Source organism: Manacus vitellinus, unplaced genomic scaffold (assembly GCF_001715985.3).
Source record: "Manacus vitellinus isolate BGI_N305 unplaced genomic scaffold, ASM171598v3 scaffold_47_pilon, whole genome shotgun sequence".
Lineage (NCBI taxonomy): Eukaryota > Metazoa > Chordata > Aves > Passeriformes > Pipridae > Manacus > Manacus vitellinus.
Window position 1 is genome coordinate 3,793,328 of NW_021940585.1, and position 20,757 is coordinate 3,814,084.

At 50.1% G+C, this 20,757-nt stretch overlaps 1 protein-coding gene across 1 annotated transcript; it reads left to right on the forward strand.

The window, feature by feature from the left end:
• Positions 1-7,150: 7,150 nt before the first annotated feature.
• On the forward strand, positions 7,151-10,269 carry IL10 (interleukin 10). Its single transcript, XM_008923745.4, has 5 exons — positions 7,151-7,309; positions 8,629-8,691; positions 8,959-9,111; positions 9,714-9,779; positions 10,068-10,269. The coding sequence occupies exons 1-5, from the start codon at positions 7,151-7,153 to the stop codon at positions 10,158-10,160; spliced, it is 534 nt and encodes a 177-aa protein (XP_008921993.1). The 3' UTR covers positions 10,161-10,269.
• Positions 10,270-20,757: the final 10,488 nt, after the last annotated feature.

Sequence of the window (20,757 nt, forward strand, 5' to 3'; positions counted from 1 at the left end):
GCAGCACCAACACTGCCGGGACCAGCACAGGGCTCTGGGCAGCTCGTGGCAGATGCCAGACCACGGCCTGTTGAGAGGCACATACCCATCACCCAGCTCTTGTATTCCTCCCACCCTTGTTTTTGGAAGAGTTAAAACTGGTGTGATAGCCCAGGTCAGGCAGGACATTTCACAGGATCATCCAGGCTGGAAGAAACCATCAAGATCACCCAGTCCAACCATCAACCATAACCATGATCACCCCCAAACCATACTCCTGAGTGCCTTTTGACAGAAAACCAGGCTGTGCCTCAGGCTGGAGCAGGTGATGAATCCAACTGTCCCACACAGCAGCCGGGTTTGCCCCCGAGGGTGAAACGTGCTGACAGTGCAGGCAACAAATGAAGCCTGAGAGAGGAGAAACTGAGAGCTGGCTGCCATCAGCTCTGGCTTTGAATTCTCTGGGGAGCAAATGAATCACTCCAATAGCCAGGCAGAGCTGTCATAGATTTAGCTTTCACCAAAACTGAAACTCGTGTTTCAGTAAATTGGCCGTGGATTCACGACGCGACCCGGAGCCGGGTTTCGGTTTTTGGCTGGGTTTGAATCGTGCCCGTCTCAATTTCACAACCAGGAGGAGCCAAAGCTGGTTTCACTGGGGCTGGATGCACGTGAACACACACACAGAGGCACCCAGGGAGCCCTGCTCCAGCTCTGGGGCAGAGGGAGATCAGGAATAAGAGACACCTGGCACCTCACAGCCACTTGGCTCCACTAATTCCCACATTATTTGATAGAACAACCAGCAAAAATGAGAAAAACTGGGAAAATTGGCCACTGTTTGCTTCTAGGCATGAATTCTTGGAAAGCCAGGCTACGAGGCAAGGTTAATTTTTCCAGAGGTTCATCCTCTTACCAATTCCCCTGAAAAGCTCTGCCTGACCCTGGCACACGTGGCTCGCTCTACCAGCCTGGCCTTCTGCTAACCAGTGTCCTCTGATCTCAGTGGAAAACTGAAGACTTGGTCCCTTGCAATGCCTTTCCTCACTGCACAACCCCTTTTAGTCATAAATATAAGTCAGGGCCATTGCAAGGCCTTAATTTGACTTCGTATTTCCAGCAGACACACTCCTGGCCACTTCTGAGGAGTGGGAGATGAAGTGCCCATGTCTCCTTTCCTGACAGGCAGGGACAGCCAGCAGAGTAAGTTCCCTTCAGATCTCTTAATTTCTTCTTCTTTTTTTTTTTTTAATCTTCTTATTTTTAAACACTTTTCAGAGAGAGGGGTTTTCCACCATACAGCTTCATCTTCCACTTCCTGGTTACAGCCCTCAGAAGCAGCAGGGAAAGCAACAACCAAAATAGTCACAAGTGCCTGATCCTGCTAATGAAGTAAGTCTTCCTCAGACTTCCACAAAAAGATAAATCCCTGGCAAAGTGCTGAGGAAGCTCAAGGAGACCAGGGCTGAGCAGCAGTGGAGCAGACACCTCAGCTCCCCTGGAGAGCAGCAGGTCATACCCCTGGGAGCAAGAGGGTTTTGGGAATAGCTTTTCAGTGTCTGAACTCTACTGCTTTCATAAGTCAAGTTCAGCCCTCATGGCAGGGGGAAAGTTGGAAACAAATGATCTTTAAGGTCCCTTCCAACTCGAAGTATTCTATGATACCATGATGTCTTTGGCTCTCAGTAGTTAAGATGAAGTGTTTAAGATACTTGGCAGGGGAAACAGCCAGGTTGGATCACCTGTTCCCTCTGGAAAAAAAAACAGAATAAAGGAGAAAAAAAAGAAAAAAAAGAGAAAACAGAAGGGAGATCTGAACACGTGGAGGTAGAATGTTTTAAACAACACATTGTAAAGCCTCTGAAACCTCTGAAAAGCACATCTGATGGATCATTTTTTAATAAATGATTTTGGAGCAGAAAGACACGGGAAATCCCCTGGCAGCCCTGGGGGTGCTGCAGCATCCCTCGAGCACCCACCAGGCATGACCCACCAGCACGTGCAGCATCACCATCCACGGCACGTGCTCGTCTGCAACCCGTGGGGTAGCAAAGAAAGCCCAGGATTTCTAAACCCACGGCATCAGCTGCCTGGCACCACACAAAAAACCACCCCAAAACCCCACTGGGTGAGTGGCCCAGCCTGTTGTTGGCCCCAGGGCGAGGGCCTGATGCTGCTGTGGAACGTGAGTGGTGCTGGCTCTGCAGCTCACCCCAGGGTCATGTTGTGCTTTGCCTTATCTGATTTCCCAAACCGTGACAACCAGTTTCTGTCTTGTGACCCTTCATCACTAGAAGTACTCTGTATTTGTGTTATTGGTCAGGGTGTTGGTGCTAAATCATGACAAAGTCAATATTCTTCAGAAGATCCACCTCCCCCCACGCCCCCCAGTAATACCAAAACTAGAGAAAAGAAACTCCTCAAAGCAGCACTTGTGCAATGAGCTGCCCGAGGGAGGAGTTGCTCAAAGTTGTTTCTGTAGAAAGCCCAAAAAAATAAAGGCAGTGCATGTGATATTTGGTTAATGGATGGTAGATTCAGGGGGGTTTTTTGGAATACTTTTACACTCTTAACTTACCTGCAAACAAACTCACCTGAGACAACCTCGTCCATCCTCCCTGCTCGCTCAGAGCACACACTCCTCACTCCAGGACACAAACAGGGCTGTGAGCATCAGAAAATTCCTGTCAACAGCTGATTTCAGGAGAAAATAAAAGAGGTGAAGGATAATAACACCTCTGTTTGCTTTGCAGAGTGGGAAATAGTGGATGATGACAGCCAAGGGCCTGACACTGCATCAATGGGCTCATCAGAAGGCCCAGAGACAAGAGGGTCTTGCAGCAGTACTGACCTCACCCACAGTTCTGCACACCCCTCACAGAGTGACTTAAAATGGAAAAATACATGTGAAACTGGGAATAAAGCACAGCTCACTCTCCTAGGTTGGCAGAGGGCACCCTGGAATTCCAGGGTGGGGTATTAAACAAGGATGTTACTCAATCCCTGCCTTAAGATGCAGCAGAATTCCAAATATTGTGAGTTTGATGTGTGCAATTACAAAAGTGCAAACATTTCTCAGTGAAGTTAATCACCAAAACACTGAATCTACAGATGGGAGCAAGTCTCCATCACCTGATTTTTTCATGTGACACTTCCAGCCTGATTTAGATCAAATTGAAGTTCTGGACTTTCTAAGAACTTCTTATATAAGGTTCTCTCTGTGTCATACTATAAGTCACAATTAAGTCACAATAACATTTTCCATTCATGATTAATAACACTTGAATGTTATAAGATAAACCAGTGACATGGGTTAAATTTCCAAAGAGTAATTTGGGATTTACCTGCCGAGGTCGACGTGAGTCACGTCGCAAATTCTGACAAGGGTGGTAGAAAGCAGGTCTCCAGATGTGAAATATCCAACATCATGCCCTGCCAGCACAAAAAAAAACTCTTGAGGAAAAAAAAACCAGACAGTCCAGTTGATGCTTCATCAGGAACTGTTAGTCATCAGTGGAGATGAGAGAGAGAAAATGCCAGCGCTTCAAAACTGTTCTTTGCACGAGGTGAATGAAAGGCCACCCAAGCCTCTGCTTCCCCCAGGGCAGCACTGGCAGCAGATCTTCCAGATCTGAAGGGATGAGAAACGGGGGAGTTTTTGAAAAGGAGAGAAAGATTCACACCACTGTGACAGTCTGAAAGTCTAGGGGGCCCTCTGGGTTATGTCTAGAGCAGATAGTGCAGAAAATCACAGAATCACTGAGGTTGGAAAAGACCTCTGAGATCATTAAGTCCAGCCTGTGATTGATCCCCACCTTGTCAACCAGATCAGAGCAATGAGTGCCATGTCCTGTCATTCCTTAAAGGCCTCCAGGGATGGTGAGACATCTCCAGGGATGGTGTTACACAACACACAATGTCCCTCTGCCCAAGAGCAATGACAGAGATCAAGAAGGCAAAAAAAAAAAAGCAAAAATTTGCCACCTAAAAACTTGCCTACATAAGAAAAGCCCCTTTAATAAACAGGGTGAGGTACCACCCTGCTCCAGAGGACGGGACCCTGAGGATTTCCAACCCCCAGCCCCACCAGTGCAGGGTGCCCAGGATGATGCCCAGGACGAATCTGTCCTCGTGTCACACTGTGGAGGAAAGTATTTGCCCAAAGGCCTCTGTTTTAGTGAAGAAACAGCATTCTGCTGCCCTGCTGTTTCCTGTGAACCTGCCACTCTCAGAAGCTTGTGGGAGGTGGGTAAAAGTGCACGGATGGCTTTTGAGTAACACATTTTCCTTCCTGAAATCTTCTTGGCAACCATGAAAGCTGTTTCCTAAAGGTTTAGAAGTACACCCACATCCCCCGGACACTCTTTAGGAAAAGGTGCCTTATTCATTCATGAAGCAAGGGCTGTAGTAAGTGCAGAGTCAATGCCTTTCCACAGCAGTAAGCAGAGGGTGAGTCAGAGCGAAACTGCACCGTCAAGATCTCTGACGTGGCGAAGGAAACACAGGTAAACACAGCAGAGAATCACCCTGCACAGGCCAGAGTTTCCTTTGTGGAATGGGCACATTCTGGCTTACGCTGGTAGCGACCAGAAAACACAGGGCAGGTTCCAAAACAGGGAGGAGGGGACGGCGCGAGGCCGAGGAGCGCCCGGCTGTCAGACGAGTGACTTCACGGAGAGCCACGGGTGGCTCAAAATAAGAGAAGTTTGGAAATGAGCACTCAGCTCCTTGGCAGGATGGAAGGAGGCTTCTGGTGCTGCTGCAGCACCAGCTCCTGCTGATGCCAGGGGGCATTCCCAAAGCCTTGCATCCCGTGAAAACACCAGCACCTCAACCTGCAGCCGAATGTCCACTTTGCTGCAGGGGACCCGTCCAAGCTGTTGTTCTGAACAAACTGAACTGTGAGGCTGAAGTTTACTAACACCTTGGCATGGCAGAATTTGCACATTAATGATTTTGAACTGCTAGAATTTTATTCTAGAATGGACAGGTTGTAGTATGAAACTTAAATCGGATTCTGTTCACACGTTTGTTACCTCATGCTTACATCCTGAATGTTTAAGCAGTTCATAAACTGTTTAATTAAGTCATTGCATGGTGACTTAATGTAGGTCATCACACCCTTGTAGGGTGGGAGACAAGAATTTTAGAATTTAGAATTTGGAGGGAAGTGCCTGGGGCTGCATCCTTCACCCGAGGGAGTGGGTTTAGCTCCAGGATTTGGTCCAGCACACTGGCTCCTGCCAACATCACACTCAGTGACTTTATGTATCAGCCTCAATACCCTGATGAAGCTTAAACAGCTGTCCAGCCCTTGGCACTGAAGATTTATTGACCCCTGGCAGGTTCAAGTTAAAGCAAAGGAAGCAAAAACTTTCCCCAGGGAAAAGTGGGATCCTACCAGTGAAAATCGAGCTTAAAACCACTGGGTTTTGTCCGAGCCTTCTGCCCTTCTCCTTTCTGGTCCTTCTGCTGCCAGCCAAGGGGAAAAAAACACGTAGCTGAGCTAGGACAGGGAAAGAAAAATGGGTCACCAAAAACATGACACACGCCGTGATTCAGATGCACTGTGAGCCTGCAGTGATTCATGGGGACCTCGCTTCCCCAGCGCCCCTGGAAGAGGCACCAACAACCAAAAAACCCAAATCACAGCCCAGGATCCCACACTGTCCCCCTCAAACCCTCCAGTTACTGGTGTTTCATCCCCTTTCCCCTGACTCACACATACGCACACCAAACATTCCTCCTTGTAAAAATAAACAAAAAAATCTCAGTGTGCAAGAACAAACAATACTTTGCATTTTTCCAGCATTTTTCTCACAACAAGTTCCTAAACAGAGGTCTGGAAACTCAACCTGAAGGAATCTCAGTGTGATGGAGGAGATGAGAATTTAAGGGATTTGTCCCCTGCTGGAGGCAGGCTGGGAAGAACGAACTATTTCGAAATAGCACGAGAGATTTTAAATAAAACCCTCTGATTTTAAGAAAGCTAAATTTATTTCCCCTTTCACTTTCTTGGATACCACATTCCCGAATTGATAAGTGAAATCTTTATCATGAGGAAGTGGGGGGGGTGGGTTGTGGACTGATTTATATGGAAAGAGACCAGAAAAGAGAGGGAAGCGGAAAACGAGGAGACGTCAGAGGAATTATCTCCAGCTCTGGAGAGGCAACTTTATCAGAGCTGGGACAATAAGTCCCAGTTAAGACAGGACACAGAGTCTTTAGAGCCAGCACGGGATTGCTTGGATGGGGCTTCTGTCCATTTCTAGGAAACGAAATGGGATTTAAGAGCCTGAAATACAGATATTCATTACCTGCTTGTGCATTTTAACCCCACAAACCAATGTTAAAACAGGGGCACAAACTCTGTTCTGGGGGAGCCCAGAGGGACTGGAGCAGCCACATCCATGGCTAAGCTCTTCCACAGCATCCCCACCCATCATGGAACTGATCCCGTCAGCATCCAGACACTTCACCAGCTAAAATTTGGGAGCGCAGCCTCTGAGCTTGAAAATTCACATGGGCTTCAGCAGATACATGCATTAACTGAAAAAAAAAATTATCTAATTAAAAATGGAGATTTCAGACGATTATGTGTATTTGCAGATTAACTTTCAAATGCCAAAAAAGGAGACAGTGTGTTTGTACAGGTTCACGAAAAGCAAAGCTGCTGAATGATGCAATGCTGCAGGTTTCATACACAGATGCAAAAGTAGCAACACTTTTTTTCATTCCAAGGATAGGACATTCATCTAAATATAAAAAGTGACTGTGAGAATAAAAAATTAACCTCACACAGCACCTTGGCTTCTTCATGTGTCTGCAACTTTCCTCTTCAGCTACATTTAAATTTACAAGAAACAAGTAATGAAAAAAAAAAAATTGCAGAGTCTAAGCACAAAAGAATTGATGGGGTGTGAGGAGAGGAGGGAGGTCAAGAGAACAGGAAACCCAAGTTGACGGGAAACCCAAGTGACATTTGGGTTTAATGAATGACTTAAAACCCCAATATTGCTCGTCAGGAAACGGGGGAGAGGAAATGGAGCCATTTTTTGAGAGTATAAATGAGGGGCTCCATCAAGGTGAAAGTTGCAGATCTGGCTTCATACCCTCCTGAGAAATCCACCCGAGAGCTGGACCAAGAGGGAAGCAGCCCCTTTCCCACAGCATGAGAACCTGCTCCAGCTGCAAAGCCATGCCCATCCTGCTCCTGCTGCTCCTGGCTGCCGGCGCCCGCTGCCAGCCCTCCTGCCTGCACTTCCCCCAGCTCCTGCCTGCAAAGCTCAGAGAGCTGAGAGTCAAGTTTGAGGAAATCAAGGACTATTTTGTAAGTATCACCCCGCTCGTTTGTTTGCCTCTCTGTTTTTGCAAAGTTCAGTGATTTGGAGGGGAAGAGCTTCCTCTCTGCAGAAATGATTTAGTGCGTGCGTTGCGTTACGGGTGAGCAAGAGAGGTTCGGTTTCATTGCTCGCTGAGAGGCAGCACACGAGGGTTTTCTTCCTAGTTTTAGTTACAATGAACTCGAGATTTCATAACGAAGCTTTGTGAACCTCAGCTGCCAGGCTTCCCGCTAAATGAAATCCCACCAAATTAATCACTGGGTTACACGGGAAGGAAATTGTCCTTCCTTCAGGGCAGTGAGGTCCAGCCTCACCTCGATGCTGGGTGAAAAGAGAAATCTTTTGCTACAGGCTTTTGCTTTGAAAGGACCACAAAAGCGTGCACAGGGTGTTTTATGGCTGGAGAAACTCCACAGTAACTGGACACCTGCTTTGGTGTCCGTGCAAGGTCACTGCTCTGCTGAGAAAACAGCACAAGATGCACTCAGAGCATCTGTCACGGCATCAGTTCTGACAGAGATGGCTGGTCACATCTTTGTTACTGTTTTGGTTGATGTCAGTGTGTTTTAGCAATAAAACAAGGTAATTCTCCAGATGAAATCTCAAACTAATGTCATGGCTTGTATTTATTATCAACTGAGTGCAGCCAAGACTGCAGATCTAAATCTTGCTGTAAATCTCCCAGATAACATTTGGAAGGAGTATTTTTAACCTCTCAGGACAGCTTTTGAATCCCTTGGTGCCATGGGGTGATTCTTTATGTGGTGCAAGCCCACCCCACTGCAGCTCTTTGGTCTTTCAGAGCTGCTGGTGCAACAGAGGCACCACGAGAACAAACTCCCTTTTTCCCCATCAACTGGAGACTTACAGAGGTAACAAAACCCGGGAGATTAAACCCTCTTGACCTGGCAGACAGGCTGGAGCGGCTTCCAGGGGTTGCCATTGCTTTGACACCTCTCTGGAGAGCGTTGCAGTCTCCAGCAGCACTCTCAGACAACACCCCGAGCAGCCGAAGTGAGTGTGAGGCACCGGTGGCAGAGAGAGGAGTTTCACATTGACAAAATCAATATCACTAAAGATTGTGATTTCACTGTCTTCCTGTCCTGACCCAGCAGTCCTTGTGCTGCAAGATTATGGACCAAAGAACTGGTGACTCCTGCTCCTGTTGTCACTGTGCTCTGCACACACGTGTGCTGCAGGGAGAGCACAAATGCAAAGAAGAAAAGGATCAGTGGATTAGACAAAGTGAAAAGAGTGTTGATTACCTGCCTAAAAAGGCTCACGTTTCCATTGCATCCTCCCACAGCAATCAAAAGATGACGACCTCAGCATCCAGCTGCTCAGCTCCGACCTGCTGGATGAATTCAAGGTAAGAATCACAGCTCTCCCGTCTGAGTCCCTTCTCCTTCTCCATCCTCCGGCGGGTGTTTCCTAAGAGAGGAAGCAGCCTGGAAATTGGGGCATTTCCTAAAGTCGCTCCAGGACAGCCCGGCAGCCCCGCAGTGCCCCGTGTGCCCGCGGCGGGGCTGCCGCGGCTCCGACCGCCGGGGCGACTTTGATTTAAAACAACACCCTCGCCCGTCGGTGCCGGTGGCCATCCCCCCCCTCCCAACCTGCTTCCCTCCTCTCGCCCCAGGGGAGCCTGGGCTGCCAGTCGGTGTCGGAGATGATGGGGTTCTACATGGAGGAGGTGCTGCCCAGCGCCATGAGGACCAGCGCGCACCACCAGCAGAGCGTGGGCGACCTGGGCAACCTGCTGCTGAGCCTGAGGACGATGATGAGGCGCTGTGTGAGTGGGGCTCAGCGTCGCGGGGACAGTCCCAGAGCAGCAGGAGGGCGGGCAGAGGGTCCCCAGGGGCAGGGCGGTGGGGTGGTGCAAGGGTGGAGGAGCAGGGATCCAGGCAGGCAGGAGCTGGCAGGGCACACAAGGATGGGGTTTCTGCTCACCAGGCTTGCATTAGTCAGTGATGATGCCCAGCAGCACCACTTGCAGCCAGTCCTGCACAAGAGTCTGGCTGAAGGGACAAGGGGAGGGTCTGTCCTTTACCTGGGTGCTGGAGCCACGTGGCTCTGCGATGATCCCTCCCAAAATCCCCCCTGGTGCATCTCCGGAGTCAGACGGGATGAATCCTGCCCTGGGCAGAGAGCTCCTCACCTGGGGCTGGCAGCAAGGGCTGGGGACGGGCTGGGGGTCCAGGCTCGGGTCACACTTTCAGCAGGGCACGGCGCTAAAAAGCTCTAATTGCTGCCCCAGAGAGCTCCGTGGCCACAGAGGGGGAAGGGAAAGGTGGGGAGCGGCACTGAGGAGGGGCAGGAGGACGGGAGAGCCAGAACCACACCCCGGGCAGGAAACCCCTGGGGCTGAAGCCGTTGTTTTTATCCCTTCTGCAGCACAGATTCTTCACGTGCGAGGAGAGGAGCGAAAGCATGAAGCACATAAAGGACACGTTCAACAAGGTGAGGTCCTGCTCCCATGGCTGCACCAAGGGGGAGGAACTCGCTGTTCCAGCAAGACAGAGATCTTACTGATGGCTTCAGCTTAGGAGGGAGAACCCAAAAAAGTCTTTAATGCATAAATACCTAAGGCAGAGGAATCCAGAGGGTGGTGCTCGAAGGAGGAGCTGGTGGGTTCCCCCGGGAAGTTGGGCAGAGAAGCAGGAGGAGGAGGGAGGAGAAGTTGTACAGTGATTGTACATCCCAAATATCGTCACAGTCCCACTAAACACGCTCGGCTTTCACCTGCAGATGAACCAGAACGGGATCTACAAGGCCATGGGAGAGTTTGACATTTTCATCAACTACATCGAAAAATACTTGACGATGAAGAGAAGGAACTGAGGACACCCCTGGCTCTGCCTTTTCCACACCAAATCGTGCTATTTGTTCAGAAATCAGGCTGCAAGAGCTCAGATTATCTCAGGGTTCAGTTATGGGTCAATAACTTCCAGTTCACTATTGTATTTAAAAGTTATTTTTTTAGAATTTAATATTTATTACTTTTAATACCTCAGTGTTAATGTTTACAATATGTTTTCAAGAAGAGCATGAGCTTGGAAAATACTATTTATTGTTCCATATTTTAATACTGTTTATCATAGTGCTATTTTATTCATAGCTTCCAAACACCCAAAGCAGCATTTTTCTGGAGAGCAGACAATGGACAGAGTTTATACCAAGTGAAATTCCACTCCTGGTCAGGAGGAATTCCAGCTCTGAGATGAACAAAATTTAAGCAAATTAGACTCTCCTTATGTTCTATTTCTCTATTTATTTATGCAATCAGATATTTTTATGTTTATGAAGGGGAGGACCTGTACTCCCACAAACACAGCAACAGCTCAGTTAATCTACCTCTAGATTTCAACATATAGATTAGTCCAGATTAAAGGAAAAAAAACAAATAGTAGTAGAAATTAAATGTTTGGTTCTAATAGAACTTGGCTTAAATATTGCTAAATATCTGCCCTCCAGAGCTGCTGGGTTGGCCACTCTGCACTTTCAGAAGTTAATCTTACTATTTTCCAGTCTTTGATTGGGTTTTACTCACTGTTTTATTGTCTATTTTCTTTTATAAGTTAGAGGATATTTAATTAACCACCATTTTAAGGTGGCTTGTGTAATTTGCATTCAAATCCATGAAGCTGCTTCCAGCACTGACAATATCGGGGTTTGGTTTCTAATCCCCACGTGCTGCAGGGGGGAGGCTACAGGGAGAGCACCCCCAAAAGTGGCTGATTTTAGGGGTTACCTTCCTCCTCAGCCCAGTCTCCTGTGAGGGAGAGGGAAATGCCACAGCCCAGAGGCATTTACTTCTAATATTTAGAAGTAAAAGGGCCCCAATACGATGAAACACTGCCAGTCTGCTGTTTGCTTCGTAAGTCCCCGCTGAAGAGAGGCTATTTATAGTGGATTTATTCTTTGTGTACATTGATGGTGACAGAAGGGCATTCCTGCTGGCAGCCTGCCCGCCTGGGAACTGGTTATCCCAGAGTTAGGGCTGGAATGCTGCTCCCTGGATCCGCTCCTCCTGCTGAAAGCAGCGGGGTGGGCACGGGCTCAAGGGCAGCGTGGGGGCCAAACACTCTAAAACTGCAATTAAGCTTCTTACCAGGACACGTTGAGCTCCTGCTGAGCCAACTCTGCGCTTGTTTTTTCCACCAAACACCTCGACTTCCACGCTGGAGGAGAAGCAAGGACAGCCCTGGAGCCGTGGTGAGAGCCAAGAGCAAACATCAGCTCCACTCCTGGGGGGGTCACGCTGGTGGGGGGGCTTCTGTCGCTGTGTGAACTCTTGCCTATTTATCTGTATGAAAAGAAATCTTTTATTTTTGCTAATAAAGACCTCCTAATGAGCCAAGCCTCTGTTGTGTTCTTGCAAGCTGCTAACAGGGCTGTAAATCAGCAGCAGAGCATAGATCCTGTGCCCAGTGTCACCGTGCTGGGAAAGAGCCCAGCGGGCACAGATCCAGGTGGGAAGGACCACCCAGGAAGAGCTGAATGCATTAATGGCCAGGGAAGTGAGGAGACCTGAGGTCCTCACGTTTAAAAGCAAATTTCTGACAAAATACCTGGCAGTGATCTCCTACAGCAAAGAAACACCAGCCCCAAGGTACTCCATGGGTCGCTCCAGCCTCTTCAGCCTCTAATTAGCAACTGTTTCAGGCACTGCCCTTTTTAGAGCAGCATTTGCAGTTAAATAACTGGTTTTGTGCCCAAATGTCATTGATAATCGCCCCTGGTTTACAGGAGAGAGCACTGCTGCCTCTGTTTACCTGCTGGGATGTTTTCAAATTCACGTCTGTTCTCAGTCAGGATGAGACCTTGATCCTAGATCAGATAGCAGACACCAGCTAAAAACCAGACTAACATAAATCAACAACAGAACTGCTTGTTTTTCCCAGGCTGGAGGTTATGTATCTATGCAGGTGGATCCCCCAGCACGTCCTGAACAAAACCCAAGTGGGCATGCACGTGGGAATTCACAGCTCTGTTGTTAATAAACCCAGAATTCAAGCAGTATAACCATCTCCAAAGTGCAGCCCAGCTCTGGTGGCTGCTGGCAGGTACCCACCGGGTCACATTCCTGTTTCACTTTCGAGCCTCTTTCATTTTCATCCCCTCAGCCCTTTAGCAGACTCCAGGTGTTTGTGACAGTACTGAGTTTCCTTCTTCACTGGATTGGAAGCAAATTTTTTTTACTTTATACCACAATTTCTAAGCCTGTTTCTGCCCAGACTCCAGCCTGATGTGGGTTAGTGGAATCACTGACTTTTCCCCAGGAGGGGATTCTTGTTCTCAGCCAAATCTGTGCTGACGAGCACTGCTTGAAGCTTCCCTCCAGGTAGGTCTGCTCCTCACGCTCCCCCAGCCCCTCTGCACCTATTTTCATCCCTTTTGTATAACTTTTCTTCCACAGGAAGGCAGGAAGCAGCTCTCAGAGCCGTCACCAGCTCAAAGCAGGAGCTCAAGGAGCCTCGTGAGCGAAACTGGAGCCTGGGCTCTGCCTCGCGCGTGGAAAGGGCAACGTCAGCTCAGCTGTGGAGAGTTTCTCAGTAAAGCTCAGTCACTCTGGTTAAATAACCACAGGAAGGAAGCAGATGGAATCCTCGTGCTGTACAGAGAACAAAGGTTTCCAGGGACCTGATGCTACGGGAGTTGTTTGATTCAGAAGAAGGAGGAGACGGAGCAGGTCAACATTCCGGGTGGGATGGCTGCCTGCTCGTGGGGGACCAGTGGGGGAGAGGAGGTGGGGAGAGGCAGCTGAGCCCCTCTGAAGCAGAGCTGGGGAGCTGGAGGGACTACAGAGAGGGCTCCCAGCCCTGGCCACAGATCTGAGCCAGGGGGACATTCCCTGCCGGATTCCATGCAAGCCACATGCAAAGATGTCTGTGCCATTTGTCACCAAAACACGGGGATGTTTGTGTCATGACACAGATCTGGTGGGCAAAAGCACATAAACATATCTCATCTCTGACTAAACATATGTATCATGTCCGAGAAGATTTAGGAAATCCCAGCAGAAGCCATCTGGGAAACCAAAGGCAGCATCTCCCCTGGAGAAGTGACATTTCCAATGGAGGAGGAATCCCCATGATTCATTTCTGACCATGTCCTCAAGCAACATTTTCCCATTGCTGGACCAGCCCTGTCCACAACAGCCCATCCCTGCCAGGATGCTCTGCTTAAGTAAACCCTCTGGGTATTTTTTTCCCTGAACTGGGAGAGTCAGGGCGCTGTCACAAGTCATCCAGGTGACTCCTGGCACCTCCCTCCAGCCAGAATTCCTGCACCAGCATCACCCAGTGCCTGTCCAGGCTGCACCCTGACCCAACACCTATGTAGGGAGCGGGCAGACCCTTTGGGTCCCAACATGAACTCACACACGCCAAAAATATCAGTGTTTGGGGGGGGAACCAGCAAAAACCAGTCTTTGAATGCAGCAGCACGATGCCATCACAGACTGAAGCAGCAGTGGGTGAGATGAGCCTAACTGAGCTGCAGCACTGGGCTGGGGTTCAGCCCTGCCTCTGCTGTGCTGGATCCCACCAGCTGCAGGATGAGACCCCAGGCACAGAGTCACTGAGTGGTTTGGAAGGGACCTTGAAGATCACAGTAAAGATCACCCAAATTCCAAGCTGCCCCCACCACGAGCAGGGACAGCATCCTCTTGCAAACCAAAATAGGACAGTGCTTCCCTGCAATCCCCTTCTGTGTTCAACCTCCTGCTTCCCCTGCAGCCCCAAAAGCTGCTGCATGGGGCAGCTGCATGTCCCTTATCCCCCATCACTTAGTGCTGAGGTAGTTCCTGCCAATCTCAGTGTCGGTCTGGGTGTTACAGTAACAGCACAAAACCATCGCCTAGATCAAAGGAGGTGGTTTTCTGGTTTTGTTATCCCACAGAAGCAAATGTTTTCCTTGCTGGGTATCCTCCCCCTGAGAGCACAGCCCGCTGCCTGATCAGCAGCCCTGATGCCTGGGAGCCTGAGTAATTCACCTGACCTTGGCTGTGCTGACACAAGGATGAGCTTCCCACCAGCCCCAAATCTGCATCTCCACCAGGTGCCACAGAGCTTTCTGTCTGCTGCAGGCTGCATGTGGTTAAAGCACTTCTTGGGTTAGGAAAAAAAAAAAGTTTACATAGTAAACCCTAGAGGAAAACAGAGTTGGTGTAAATACAGAGAAGAATTATCAGACCTGCAGTTCCCTGCTCTTGAAGAGCAGAGAATCACCATTAGGCCAGAAACAAACCTGCTGTGAACTCCATGACCAATCCAGACATCATAACACAGCCAACACTACATAAAAATCCCATTTCTGCTGCCCAGCCAGTCAGTCAGGGAAAAAAACAGTGGTTTCACAAGTGCTTTGGTTCAATTGCTGTAATTTGTGCACGAACACACAGGGAAAAGATTCCTGAGGACTCCAGAAGTCTCTGAGCATCAGCTGCTCCCAGGACACAAGGAAGTTTCACTTAAAATAAGGAACATACCAAGGGCAGCAACATGAGAGCATCTGCTGTCTGGGGGAGCTGCTGCTTCTGCTTTTGCTTTTTTCTCTTTGGAAATTGTCCTCAAAGCCATAAGCACCCAGTGCTGGACAGCATGTACTTGCTGTCAGGAAAGTAATTAATCTTCTTCATCATCTCCTGTTGGCCACCATGGGGAGGGCAGACGAGCTGATCCCAAGCTGAGCACCATGGTGGAAGTGTGTCCTGGACACAGCAGGACAGACAGACTTCTCCTCTCATGGGCTGGGATTGAGGGATGAAACCACACTGGCCTCTTGGAATAGGAAGAAATTCTCAGTTGGCACAAAGCAGATGAGAACCTTCTCTAGGGCTCTTCAACCTCCCAAGGTGCCACGAGGACAAGGGACACGTCTTTTGGTGATAAGAGGGACCTTTAAGCACAAAAGGAGCAAAATCAAAACAAGCAAACTCTGGGGTTTTTTTTTTTGAACTGCAAAAGCTTTCAGAACTTTCCACATTTTGCTGTGGTTACAGTTAACACTTGTCATTTAACTTCAACTGGCTGCAACCACTCAGCCCCACGCAGCTCCTGCCTCTCTGCGTCCTAGATTTTGGCAGCTCGTGACCGAAACTGGGGCTTTTGGCATCAAAGAGGCCAGAGGGAGCAGCAAAAACAGGGCTGTGAGCCCCAGCTGGGCACTTACATCACCCAGGGGAGAGGGGGGAAGCAGCACAGCCCCGGCTCTGCCACTTTCTCATCTCAGGTGGCGAGAGCCTGACTAATCCCGGGTGCAGGAGGGCACGGGATTACTAAAGCTGGGGGCACAGTGCCACAGCTGCACTGGGGGGCACAGTGCCACAGCTGCACCTTCAGTGCTCAGGGCCCAATTTCTGGGAAGGGCTTGTCTCCATCTCCCAGGGCCAGCGTTCCTTGGGCCCGTTGGGGTGCAGCCAAAGGGCAGGACACCAGCTCTGAGCAACCTTCTGAGCGTGGGGAACCAGCACATCTCACCCCTCCCTGTGAGGCTCCACTTTCAGTGTCTCAGCAAGTGAAATCTAAGCCTGACACCCTTTCAACTGTGCTCTGGCTTTACACAAAAGCTGGAGCAGCAGCAGTTCCAGTTGTCTCACAGTGAGAGTTCAGGGGCACCCATGGGGTCTGGCACACATGGAGGGGCTGGGGGCTGCCCTGTCCCACTCTCAGCACTGCCAGAAGCCTTTTTGGCCTCAGCATCAGTGCAGGTGGCAAACAGGGCACCCACACGAGGCTGATGGTGGGTGCTCCTGCTTTCAAGAGCCAACAACACTCTCTCTGTAAGGGCAGACAGGTGCTGGCAGCATCAGCCTTGCCAGTGTCACTATCTGGGGACAGAACACAGAGCTGCAAGGTGGGAACCCCACAGAGCTACAGGTTATAGAGGAACAGGTTTTGCTCCTCTGGGAAGCCAAACAATTGTTCAACTGTCACTTTGTGCCCTGCAAAAGCCCAGTCATCATTTTTCTAAAGGTTTTAAAGTCTGAGGACAGATTATTTGGGAGGAAGGATTTCACCAGCTGCCCTGACATCAACTTTTCATCTCTCCTCTAAGGCTGCACAGCAGAGCTTGCCCTGACCCTTTTCTGAGCTCTGCAGGTTCCTCTCACAAACTCCTCTGCCCTCCAACCACATGGGAAGACACAAGACAAGTAGGAGAAAAGTGTAGGTTAATAGATTCCACAAAAAATGAAGCCCTTAAGAACCAGCCAGCACAGTGCTCGTTGATCAGGCCCTGTACACAGCCATTCCCACCCTGCTCCACCAGGAAGGGTCCAGCATTCCAGTACAGATCTTCAGGAGTCACCCACCTCCCTCTCCAGGTGCAGCATCAGGACTGTGAGGGGAAGGGGGTGTCAAGCAGCCCCAGGACTGCACCCCACGCCCCCTATCACCAGGTTAAAGACAGTGGGTGGAAGGGATAGGAGCAGAAGGGATTCAGCCCCGACACCCCAACCCGGTGGAACCTTGCACGATCCCTGCTGACAGTTTAAAGCAGGAAAAAAAAAAGAAACCAAACCAAAAACATTATAAAAGGGGTTATGGGACCAGGAAAGCCACACCATTCCCCCGCAGACGGCGAAGGGGGGGTTGAGTGGTGCTGCAGAGACGTTTGGGAGCGCCGGGGTTCTCAGCAAGGCGCCCGGTTTCGGCGAAGCTCCGTTTCCCACGTGCCGCGCCGGGCTCCGCCGGCAGCCGAGCCCCCGGGAGCCGAGCCCCGGCTGCCCCAGAAGGTTTCACAATGACTCAGGGCCGGTTCCCTGAGCGGTACAGAGCCCGGGCAGGCTGGGGGAGCAGCACCCGGCAGGAACAGCCGCCGCTCTCCCTCCCCGCGTTGCGCTTAATCGCCGGGTCCCGGCACATCCTGGGGCTCCGGGGAGGATTCGGCTCCCGGCGTCAAAACTCAGCCCCGGGGAGGCTCATGAGCATGGAATCCCAGGCTAGTTTGGGTTGGAAGGGACCTTAAAGCTCATCTCGTTCCACTCCCCTGCCATGGGCAGGGACGCCTTCCACTAGCCCAGGTTGCTCAGAGCCCTGTCCAACCCGGCCTTGGACACTTCCAGGGATGGGGCAGCCACCACATCTCCAGGCCACCTGTTCCAGTGTTCCACTACTGTAAAAAATATCTTCCTCATATCTAGTCCAAATCCACCTTATATTAGTTTAAAACTAGTATCCCTTGATGTCTCACGACAAGCCCTTTTAAAAAGTTTGTACCTGTTTTTCTTAAAAGCTCCTCTAAATACTGAAAGGTGACAAAGGAGCAGCCTGACAATGTGAGGCCACAGAGATGCACGAACCCTGTGACACTTCTGAGTGCCACCCCAACCACCAATCCATTAATTCATGGAAGTGTGTGGTACAGAGGCACTGACTCGCTCTTGGGGCCGTTAGGATGATGATGCAGAGGAAGGAAGGGCATTGAAATTGTTCCCATCCGTGCCAGATCTTCAGATGCTTAAACCAGAGTGCTTCTCTGGGCTTTTTGATGGAAGAGGAGACGGAAATTTCAGCCCACAATGCAGGGAGATAACCCCAGGTGGACAGGGATGGCAATCCAGCAGTTTAACCCAGGCAGTTCTCATTTTCTGCCTTGTGACCTGCTGCCTTTCATCTCTTGGCAGGGTCTCTCCACCATTTCATCACACCCTGAAGCAACAAAACCACCTCCTTTGCTCCAGGGCTGGACTACAAGGTTCCTTTCCTGGCAGTAGCACCAAGTTTACTTTTCCCTGAGCTGAAACTTCGTTTCCTGACTCTTTTGCAATGCTGAGCCCAACTGCTGCGACCGGCACATCTCACACACCCTCTGCACAACCTGCCTCCTGCTCCTGGCTCTGCCAGAGCTGCTCTGGTTTTGCAGAGCACTGAGGAACAGCTTTGCCTTGCCCTGTTGGAAAAGCTGCTGCAAAAGTCTAGAGCCGGATTCCTGCGGGCCTCTTTTAACCTAATGGGACAATTTCTGGAGGGAAAGCTGCTGTTAGCAAAAAGCACATCTTGTTCCTTTGCTTTTACAGCCAGGTTTCCATTAGCACCCATCACTACCTGTCATTTTCCAGCCAGCTCCAGACAGCCCTCAGCAGGATCCCTCCAATCCCAGGTTTGAGCAAGCCTGATGCCAACATATCTTTTATAAATCCAGCATTTTTGAGCATTAAGAAATTTAGCTGTGCTCATCCCAAGCTTCACAGCAGGAAATCCTGACAATCCTCTGATGTGCCCGATCCTAACTCTTAAAAAAATACAGCTGTCATCTGATTTTTCACAGGAATTTTTGCTTTTTTGAGTTGTCCATCTTACCAGCAGCTGTACCCAGGGTACAAACCAACCTAGGGCAGAAAGGCAACCAAGTCAAAGACTCCTTGGCCAACAGAAGACAACAGATGGCTGCCATTAGATTTAGAGCAGGTCTGCAAGTACTGAGAGCCCAGGCACAGAAAAACATCTAGCCTCAAGAGTAAATCAGTACAATAAATAGTAAATAACCCTCTTGATCAGAAAACAAGGGGCACAAGTGAAAACAGTAACCAGCTGAGTGCTCCTCTGGTGCCATTGCACAATGTGCCTTCCTGTCCTGCACATCCACACAAGCCACAGAACGTTTTGTCCTCCTGGGATTGTCCAGAGTTGACCAACACCAGGGGAGCACAGCAAACCACCTCTGGAGGAAGGGGAGAGGACAGGCTGTCAGCCATCCAGGCTTCACCTCCATCCTTGCAAGAGCAGCAGCTCTTTTCTTGTGTTGACAGACTAAGAACAGAGCCCTTCGTGATTCATCTCTCCGGCAGCAGCAAACACCGATGATCGACCTGGAGCAGGGCCAGGCTTTTGATCAAAATCGCCTCAATAGCGAGAAAAATATATTTTTTTTTTCCCCTCAGCAGGAAGTTTGCTGCTAAAAATAAAGGGTGAGGAGAGAGGGGTTATTTTCCTGCTAGCTACTGAAAATTAAAAATATTGCAGTGAACCTTTCACATATTCCTTTGAAGTCAGCAGGTCGTGCATCCCCAGGTTTCCGTGCTCTGCTCCCACCACAGCTGACTCCTGCAAAGAGCCGTGGCCATCATCTCCCACAGGTCCCAGGCCAGCACCCTAATCAAAGATATTCTATCCTGGCTCCCCTTGGAGTGTTTTTCCCAAGGGTGATAGAACCACAGAATCCCAGAACTGTTTGGGTCGGAAGGGACCTTAAGGCTCAACTCGTTCCAACCCCCCTGCCCTGATGTGCAGCATCAACCTCATCTCCCCCAGCCAAAACCAGATTCCTTCCTGCTGCCTCTTCCATCCTTACCTGATCCCAGGAGCACACAGCCCCCCAGCATTCCCCCAGTTCTCTCCACTGTTCTCCAGCCGATTTATTTACAGTGCCTCGTGACCAAACCTGCCCCAAAATTTTGCTTTCAAACCTAAAGCAACAAAATCTCGCCCCGCATGAGTAAGCCCGTTCTCACCCGACGCCCACACTGCCCCAGCTATTCCTTTTAGTATCAACAGCTTTACAGAAAACAGACCTGGGGTTTATCCACCCAGGCACTGAAAGCAGTGACAGAAAGAGAGAGTCTGGGTGCTGCAGCGAGTGCACGGCCCCTCTGAAGGGAGATTTCTGCTGGGGAGGGAGGAAAGTGGAGGGTGGAGGGGGTGACACCATGGGCACCCTTTCTCCAGGAGTTGGGAGGTTCAGGAGAGCCCTGGGAGCTGCAGGATTACCCTGGGAGACCTGGTCTGCACTGATGGCTTCAATACCAATGCCAAAATGGGGAGGATGGAGTGGGGAACCAACCCTGGGAGCAATCCCACAGCTGGATGGTCACTGGTGCTCGTTCCACGCTGCTCTTTCCTCCCCAAAACCAGACAGAAAACATTTCGAGCCGCAAACCTTCCCACTGGAGTCAAGATTTGTGTCAGTGAGCCCCGTAATTTCCAGAACAGGATCTCAGTAATAAAGGAAACCTGAACCTCAGCCCCCCGAGACGACCTCAGGGTTGGGTTCATTTACCAGGATTACGTTTGTTTAGGAAACCTGTTCTTTTTTTCCAAAACGCTGAAGCTGCGCAAGCCCGCGAGCCCCTGCGGCCGCTGCGGGACGGAAAATCCTGCCTGTGCTTCACACCTCTGAGCTCTGCCATCCACATTTCCTCCCTGTGCACGCAGGCGTGAGGCACTGCCGGGCTGTGAGCTCACTGTTTTGGAACTCAGCAGCTGAAGATGCTGCTCCTCCCGGCTCGGCTTCCGCAAGGGAAGACCGGAGGAGGACTCTGAAGCTCCAGCTCCCTCCTCGCAGAACCTCTGTGGGATTTGACCCCCACTGCTCTACCTGCCCACCCCAGCAGCCCCTCAGCTGCTTAGAGTCACTGAAGGGTTTGGGTTCAAAGGGACCTTAAAGCTCATCTCGTTCCACCCCCTGCCACATGCAGGGACACCTTCCACTATCC